This window comes from Pan troglodytes, chromosome 21, assembly GCF_028858775.2.
Source record: "Pan troglodytes isolate AG18354 chromosome 21, NHGRI_mPanTro3-v2.0_pri, whole genome shotgun sequence".
Taxonomy (NCBI): Eukaryota; Metazoa; Chordata; class Mammalia; order Primates; family Hominidae; genus Pan; species Pan troglodytes.
The window spans coordinates 10833348-10842114 of NC_072419.2; the positions used below are offsets into that span (position 1 = coordinate 10833348).

At 56.6% G+C, this 8767-nt stretch overlaps 1 protein-coding gene across 1 annotated transcript in view; it reads right to left on the reverse strand.

Annotated features, from left to right (window-relative positions):
- ADRA1D (adrenoceptor alpha 1D) overlaps positions 1 to 8279 on the reverse strand; it is a 28566-nt gene extending 20287 nt beyond the window's left edge. Inside the window, exon 1 of the mRNA XM_016937394.4 lies at positions 6839 to 8279. Within this exon, the coding sequence (XP_016792883.2) occupies positions 6839 to 7949 (1111 nt within the window). The 5' untranslated portion in view covers positions 7950 to 8279. The remainder of the gene's footprint in view (positions 1 to 6838) is intronic.
- Between the last annotated feature and the right edge of the window lie 488 nt (positions 8280 to 8767).

The following is an 8767-nucleotide window of genomic DNA, read 5'->3' on the forward strand; positions in this document are numbered from 1 at the left end:
AGTAATCACTCAATAAATATTAACTGCTCTGTTAAAGATTTTTTTTTTAGGCCACAAAAATGGGGACTCACCCCCAACCCACAACAGGTAAGGAGAGTTGACTTTAAATAGAGGGCTGTTATGCTAAGCGAAATAAGCCAGTCACAGAAGGAGAAATACTGCATGATTCCACTTACATGGGGGTCTCTAAAATACTCAAATGCGTAGACTCAAAGAGTGGGATGGTGGTTTCCAGGGAGAAAGGGCGCTAGGAAATTGGGAATTGCTAATCAATGGGCATAAAGTTTCAGTTTGGCAAGATAGATGAGTTCTAGGGGTCTGATTGCAACAGTATCACATGAGATGTATCCATAGTTAATGATATGTAGTTAATGATATGATATTTACACTTAAAAGTCTGTTAAGAGGGTAGGGCTCATGCTATATGCTCTTGCCACAATAAAAGAAAATTAAAATAATAAATAAATGGAGGGCTGTGCTTTGCCACCCAGACCCTTGGTGTGGCAGGATGGGAATAGAACATGGGTTCTACCATTTCCTTCTTCTGCACACATTTACTGAGCACCTATTATGTTCCAGGTGCCACAAAGCACAGGTAGGAGATGTAATGCCAGCCCTTTCTTCAGGCTTTTGGGCCGGGAGACAATGATGCCATTACTGAAGACCTATCACAAAGCATCCCTTGCCTCTCCCCTTCATCCACAGACCCCTGCACAACCTCAGGCAGCCTGTGGAGATGAGTCCTTTAGCACCTGGCCGACTCTCAGACATATGCATAATCCACCCTCCACACGGGGCCACCAAAGTATGCCTTCCAGCCTGGACACCAATTACTAAGCAGGGCTCACAGCCTCCCTCCTGCCTCCTCCTGCCTTCTCTCTCACTGTAACAAAGGCATAACATGTAGACAGTCAAATTTAGAAAGCGTGTGTATCTGAAGCACACAGCCTGATGGCTCTGCATATGCATGCACCAATGTCATCACTACCCAGGTCAAGGTATGGAACTGTCCCAGCCCTTCAGAAAGTTTTCTAGCATTCTCTTCCAGTCAGTACACTCACTGCACACACACAGATGGGTAACCACTATCCTGGATTTTATCACCATTGATAAGTTTCCCCTGGATAAGTTTCCCCTGTTTTTGAACTTCGTCTACACAGAATCAAAAGGTGTGTACACTTTCAGTTTCAGACCTGGCTTATTTTGCCCAGTGTAACATCCATGAAATTCATCCATGTGTGCATCAGTAGTTTGCTATTTTTCCTTGTACTGTGGTCCAGTCTATGGATACATGGTTTATTTATCCATTCTCCTGCAGATGGCATCTGGCCTCATCTCTTGACCCCTCTTCTCATAGGCTACACATTTTAGGTCTCCCAAACCACAGAGCAACCCAGCAATACTGCTACTCCTGTGCCTACGTGTGTGTCGTTCCCTTTGCCCTCACACTTCATGATACATATCTGAATGTTGACAATTACAGTGCATCGTGATAAAAGTACATGCAGAGTGTTTCAGAAGCACATGGGACATCTAAGTCTGGGGGTGGTCAGGGACACAGGCACTATCACAGAGCACAGACTCACAAGATAGGAGAGAGGCTCAGGTGTGGCTCACAGATGGCTGGAGTGGGACATTGGCTGGGCTGTCCTGGGACTTCTGATATCAGAGCCTCTGCCCAGCTTGTATGCCTTGAGGTGCATTTGAGGGGGGCCCTGGGCTGCTTTGAGTGGATGGCATTTGGAGGGTGGAGGTCAGTGGTGCTCGGTGATCTGCCCAACAAGAGAGAGCTGGGATTGAAAGCCTGGGGGCTGTGAGTGGTCACTAGGAATGACAGGGGTGGGGCTGTTGTGTGTGTGTGTGTTTGTGTGTGTATGTAGGTCTCGGCAGACAGTCCACCTCTGGGCGTGGCTGGGGGACACTTCCCAGGCAGCCCAAACCCAAACGCAGTGAGATGCTGCCGCCATGAAAACAAGCAGGAGGGACACGGGCCTCTGGAGGCTCCCGGGAGAGGAGGAAGCTTTTCTGCAGTTGGGTGCTTGCCTGGGGCAGGGTTTCCCCAGCCCCTCCGGTACCCCTCACACCCGCAGGGAGGATGATCTGCATTCTGCACAATTGGCCTAGACCTCTAGGGTCAGGGGATTCTTGCACGAAGCTTCTCAGCGCAGAGGCTTCAGAGGCTTTTATCAGGGACTTTTCCAACCTACCCATCTGTCCTAACGACGCAGCCCCGCCCCAGCCACGCCCCCTCTCTCTGGGTCCTCTCTGGAAGTCGGCAGGCAGCAGGCTCTCACTGCGGCCCCTCCCACACTCACTCTACAAGTCTGGGCTCCTCGGGCATCCGGCTGAAGGATCCCGATGAGGAGGGCAGATTTAGACAATTCCCTGTGGTTTTCCGTGGCACCCAGCCCTGCACCAGCTTGCTGCGGTGAGGGTAGGGGATTGTACCTGGCATGGGCGGGGCTGCCAAGAGCACCTCCTTCACAGGCTCCAGGGATTGGTGTCGCTACGTTCTATCTCCAAAGTGGAGCATCTCTGACTGAAAGGGGAGCACTACTAGCTATCCCACCGGTCACAGGCAAGGAACAGGACTGTCCTGGGTCACTATGCACGGAGCAGGCAGCTCAACTGGGCATCACCACGGAACGTGGGCAGGAGGGTGCCCTCCCCTCTCTCTCGGTGAGGGGCGTTCTACACGCACCTCCGCACCTCTGGCACCAGCAGCTTCCTGGGGGTCCCAGAGGAGCTGGTGCTGCCCTCCCCAGCCTTGCTCCCTGAAATCGCAGCATCGGGGCACTTGCGGTCTAATGAGCTGGTTGACCCTCTGCCTGCCTTGGGGACATGCTCTGCAGTTGTTCCTCACAGGGAAAGTGGGGCAGCTGGAAGTGTAGGGGATGATCCCCAGCTACTCTCTGGGATTCTCTGGACTTTAGGTGCCCACATCTGTGTCCCAGTGTCTCCCAGCCAGTGACTTGGGTCCTTAGATGCCCCCACAGTTCAGGACAGCCCTCCTGTGGTGCTGCCCCTCTGGCCTGACCACAGCATCCCAGGTTTACAGGTGCCAGCCCATGGCTCACAGTGCCAATGTTCCTCTGGAACTCCGGGCCCTCCCCTGAGACTCTTGATGCTCTCCAGGCTGCTGTGGCTGCTGCTACCACCTGGCTTTGTGTGCGGAAGTGTGAGTGAGGGCACCCCAGGTCTGCTGTGGCCCTACTGGGTGCCTTTACTTCCAGGGCCTATGTGGGCCCATTCCTTGCTGGCATATACATTGTTTCTCAATCTCTCCGTCTCTGGTGCTCGTCACAGCTGGTGTGGTGACCGGGACCTGGGAGGAGGCAGGTGCCACCTCAACAGCCATCCTGCTCCTCCTGGCTGCCTCTTTTTCTGCCTCCTTTGGGTCTTTCAACGTCAATGCTCCCCAAAGCTCTGTCCTGAGATCCTCTTTCCTCTCTCCTCCTCTTTCTGGGAGACTGCACTCCATGCTCCTGCAACCATCCCCATCTTTGATCCCTGCATCCAAGTTTCCAGTGTTCTCTATCCCCTACCACACACCCGGTACCTCCACACCAACATATACCAGCCCCTGGGGGTCCACATTCCCCCCAAAAGTTCCTGCTCAGTGTTCCCTGTTCCTTCAAAGGTATCTCCCTCCTCCCAGGCCTGCCTGGGCCTCATGCTGGGGGTGTCAGGACCTCCTGGCCCCCTCTCCTTCCTGCACAGCCTCCAGACCCCTCCTGCTCCAAATGGGCTCTGCCCTCCCTCTCTGCTGCTTCTGCCCTCCAAGCCATGCTGGGGCAGATCGGAATATTTTGTTTCCTTGTTTGGCCTCTGTCCTGTTTGCTCATCATTGCCAGATTCAACTCAATTCAGCTCCACCAGTGTCCCTGGGCTCTGCTCTGAGGCACTCGGAAAGGTGCCCTGAGAAGCCTGGTGCAGCACAGACCATTAGGAAGGAGGATTTAGGGCCTCCTCCACCCCCCAATTCCCTGCACCACATGTGAGGCGCAGCAGAAATGTAAGGATTGAGAAAGAGCTGTGCGTGCCAGCAAGGAGCAAAGGTCATGGAAATTAAGGGATGACTTCCTGGGAGAGGGAGTCATGTGATGTGGACCTCAAAGAAAGCAGTGGCCTTTTGCAGTGTTGATTGGAACAAGGAAGAGTTAGAAAAACCTAACATTCAGCAGGATCAACGCACTGTGGAATACTCTCAAATGTACTGCTGTGAAAATGGCCCAGCATGGATAAATCTCAGCCACATAATGTTGGGTGAAATGGCAAATTGAAGAACGGTGATATGCATGGCAAGGTGCCATTCATATAAATCTCAAAGACAAACAAAACAATATATTATTATGGATACAGATGTTTGTAGTAAGAGTATGAACATCTGTATAAGAGTGATAAACTCCAGATTTATCTCTGGCGAGGCAGGGAGAGAAAGAGGAAGGGACAGGAGGAGGGGATCTAGTTATGGCTTGTTCTATTTATTTGAAAATAGAGAGGAAGGGGTCTGAGGCAAATATGGCAAAATGTTAACATCTGTTCAGTATAGGTGATTACAGGCATGTGGGTGCTTGTTTTATTGTTTTCTCCTTATTTGTGCATTAAACTAAAATTTTAAAGGAAGTTAAAAGGAAAAAAAACAGGGAGCTGGCATTCTACACAGGTTGGGCGTTCCCTACAGGGGCCCAGTGTGAACCAAGGGGCAGGGGTTGAATGAGGGTACCCAGGAGCCCAGCACAGCTGGGCAAGGCTGGAGCAGGGGCTGGGGCGATGGGCCTGGGGGATGGGCTTGGGTGTCTAAAGGGGCGGGCACCAACTTTCTCTTCCCTGCTTACTTGCCTCCTTCTCCTAGTGTGTTGCTTAGGGTCCGTTGCTTGCCCCATCCCTGCAACAACCTTTGGCTGGATGATTTTCAAGGGTTACTTATTCATTCCTTACCCTATATTGAGTATCCACTACAAAAGCTACAGTTCCACGATGGCCCTATAGATAGGCATGATTACCATCACCCCATCTCTATTTTACAGATAAAAAAGCCAGCAGAGAGGGGTTAAGGGATTTGCCCACGGTTACACAGCTAGCGGGAGAGAGGCAGAGCTGGGATTGGCGCCAGAGCCTGTGATCCTCACTGCAGTGCTCTCTTTTGCTCCCCACATACCAGGCCCATGCTGAGTGCCGTGGACTCAGTGATGACCCAGGTGACACAGCCCTGCTCTCACACAGCTTCTGGGCCAGTCCCAGAAACAAACCAAGCAGCATACAGATGTAATTACAACCAATGATCTAGTGAAGGAAGCGAACCTTGTGCTTCAAGGGAGAAAACAAGGACACGACTGAGGGTCATGGGTCCAAGAAGGTCCCTCTGAAGAGGGAACATTTAAGCCAAGACCTAAAGGATAGAGTTGGCCAGGAGGGATTGGGAAGGACAGTGAAGTCAGAGAGAACAGCAAGTGCAAAGGCCTGAGGACAGGCATGGGCTCCAGCAAGAAACCAGAAAGGGTCAGAGGGGAGGAGCCCAGAGCAGAGGGAAGCGGCAAGACCGTGATGGCAGAGAGGGGGAGGGCAGAGAGGGAGACGGCTCTCATTTGAGATCTCCATTGTAGGAAGGGGGACCACATGTCTGCATGGCCCCAGTTCCAGCCTGTGGTCCCAGTGTAAATATTCATAGTGTCCTATTTTGGTTTGGACAATAATATATTTGAAGGTCACCCTCTCATAGGTGATGATAGAGAGTTTGGATTTTGTTCTCAGGACAGTGGGAAAGCATTGAGGGCTTTTAATAGGAGAGTGACACATCTAATTTATAATATATAAAGTTCACTGTGGCTGCAGTGTGGAAAGGGCTTTCGGGGGCACAGGAAGGAGGCCATTGTCTCTTTCCTGACTCAGCCTGGCAGTGTGGAAGGGTCCAGGCCTGGGAAAGGCAGAGAAGGCCCGGCTTGGGCCTGCGGAGGTTGCAGCCATGGGTGGATCTGACTCCGGGCAAATTCATCCCCAGAGATGCTGTTCCCCCACTACTCCTTGCACTGGTCCAGCCTCCAGTCCCAGACCCAGGGCTTCCAAGAGAAGCCTCAAGGGGTAGGAGGCGGCCTCTGAAGACAGCTGCCTACCTCCCAGGACTGCAGGGCAGCTTGTGAAAGAAGCAGGAAAGTTCCCCGGAAGAGCTCAAGGACTCAGTAAGCTCAAGAAATAACGATTAACAATATGAACTTTCCATTTGATAATTTATCCCTATCCCTGTGCTTCTCATTGCCACACAGCCTCCTTCCTTTCCAAGAGGGGATCTCAGAAATGAGAACTCGGGGCACTCAGAAACACCAGCTGGGGAGGGTCCCAAATGGGGCCAGCTTCCAAACTGAATGAGTGCTGGGGAAAAGCGGGTGGCTTCTGGCATCTGCTGATGTACCTGCTGACTGGCCAGGGCTTGCTGCCCATGAATGAACACATGTAGGCCCACCCACTCTGTGCACCCACCTCCCGGGAGGGGGATCTGTAGGGGGACACATACACTGCCGACCACATATGGGCAGATGCCCGCCCAGATTTTCACAGACGTTTTATTTTTAGAGGGGCCAGCAGCATAAGCCCAAGGCTTGGAAAAGAAGAAGGGAAGGACAGAAAAGTTAGAAGCCTGTGAAACGAACCTGGCGAGGATGAAGAACCGTTCCTTGGCACTCCACAAAATGGTGCATGCACACCTGCCTCTTAGGAGACTCAAGACTTGCTAAGTCAACCTTCTAGGTTCAGGTGGGGGTCGCCCAAGTCTGGGTGCCAGGAGGGCACCGCCATAGGCTCAGGGAGAACAGGAGGGGCCGGTGGGAGAGGGGTCACTCACCGAGCGGCAGGACAAAGAAGAAAGGGAACCAGCAGAGCACGAAGACACCCACGACGATGGCCAGAGTCTTGGCCGCTTTCTTCTCACGGGAGAACTTGAGCAGGCGCACGGAGAGCGAGCTGCGGAAGGTGTGGCCCTTGGCGCTGCGCATGCCGTGCGCCCCGTCGGCGCCCGTGGCCGCGCCGCGACAGTGGATGCGCAGCACCACCTCGGAGGCCTTGCCTCGCTCGCGCTTGACGCCCGCCTCGAGGCTGCGCGTGGTGCTGCGCGCGACCACGTACACGCGGCAGTACATGACCACGATGACCGCCATGGGCAGGTAGAAGGAGCACACGGAGGAGAAGACAGCGTAGCCCGCCTCCTCGGTGATACCGCAGAAGCGCTCGTCAGGGGGCACGGGCTCCTTCCAGCCCAGCAGGGGCCCTACGGACACCACCAGGGCTACGACCCACAGCAGCGCCAGGATGGCGGCCGCCTTGCGCTCGGTCATGATGGCTGGGTACTTGAGTGAGTGGCGCACGCCCACGTACCGGTCCACGGAGATGGTGCAGAGGCTGAGGATGGAGGCGGTGCAGCACAGCACGTCCACGGCGGCCCATACGTCGCAGAAGGCCCGGCCAAAGGCCCAGAAGCCCAGAACCTCCATGGTGGCCGAGAAGGGCAGTACGGTGGCGCTCAGCAGCAGGTCGGCCACGGCCAGGTTCACGATGAAATAGTTGGTGACGGTCTGCAGGTGGCGGTTGCAGGCCACTGAGAGGATGACAAGCAGGTTACCTGCCACGGCCATAAGGATGAAGGCTGCCAGGAAGACGCCCACGCCCACGCCCTGCGCGCTCACCACCAGTCCCCCGACGGCCGCCGTGCCATTCACGTCGCCGCCCGCGCCCGCGCTCCCCGGCTCCCCCGCGGAGCTCCGGTTGTCCTCGCCGCTGCCTGCGCCCACCACGCCGCCGCCGCCGCCCGCGCCCCCCGGCACGCCGCCCACCGCCGGGCCCTCCGAGGGGGCCGCGCCGCCCGCGCTGCCCCCGCCGCCGCCCGCGCTGGAGCCCCCTGCGCTGCTGTCCGGGCGGGGTCCCTCGAAACTGACGCTCAGGAGATCGCGGAAAGTCATCTCAACGCGCGGCCGTCGGTGGCCGGGCCGGGGCACAGAACGAGCGGCCGGCAGGGAGGGGAGCACAGGGCATAGCCGCGGGGCTCCAGATGCAGCTCCGCGCACGGGTCCCGTCGGGGTCCTGCCCAAGTTCCTGTGACGCGGAGCGCGGCTGTCCGAGAGCGGAGCTGCCTGGCCCGGGCGGCGGCCGGGCTCCCCGAGGCCGGCCGTGGAGTAGCACCGAAGAGCCGGGGCCCGCTACGCGCGCGGCGCTCTGAGCGTGCCCGGCAAGCGGGCAAAGCGGCGGCTCCGGGGCCGGGCGGTGCAGGCAGCGGCCACTGCGGCGCTCCCAACTCGGCGCGGGGGGCGGGACCGAGGAGGGGCAGCGCCAGGAAGGAGGAGGGGGCGACCCGGGCCGAGAGAGGGGCGCCACGCTCCAGGGGAGAAGGGACCCTTCGCTCGGGACAGGCGATTGTGTCGGGGTCCGGGGGGCTGCGGCGCTGGCGCGCGCTCGGGTCCCACAGCAGCCACCCACGCCTCTCCGCAGGTGCCCAAGCCCGCGCTCTCCCCTCGCGGTGCCCTTTGCGTTCCTTCCCGCTCCTCTCCCGGACCCCCTCCCCCTTGGCCCTCAGCGCCGTCCCTCTTCCTCCCGCCCTCTCCCCCGAGTCTCTTGGTCACTCGCTGGTGCCCTTGGGCGCGCGGTGCGTTGAAGGCGTGAGTCCCGGGTCTTCGGGATCCCGGCTTTGGCCGCCAGAGAGCAGCAAGCGCCTGGGATCTGCGGACTGCGGACCGGACGGCGCAGTGCCGCTGCGGGTTGCCTCCTGGGACTGCCCGCATGG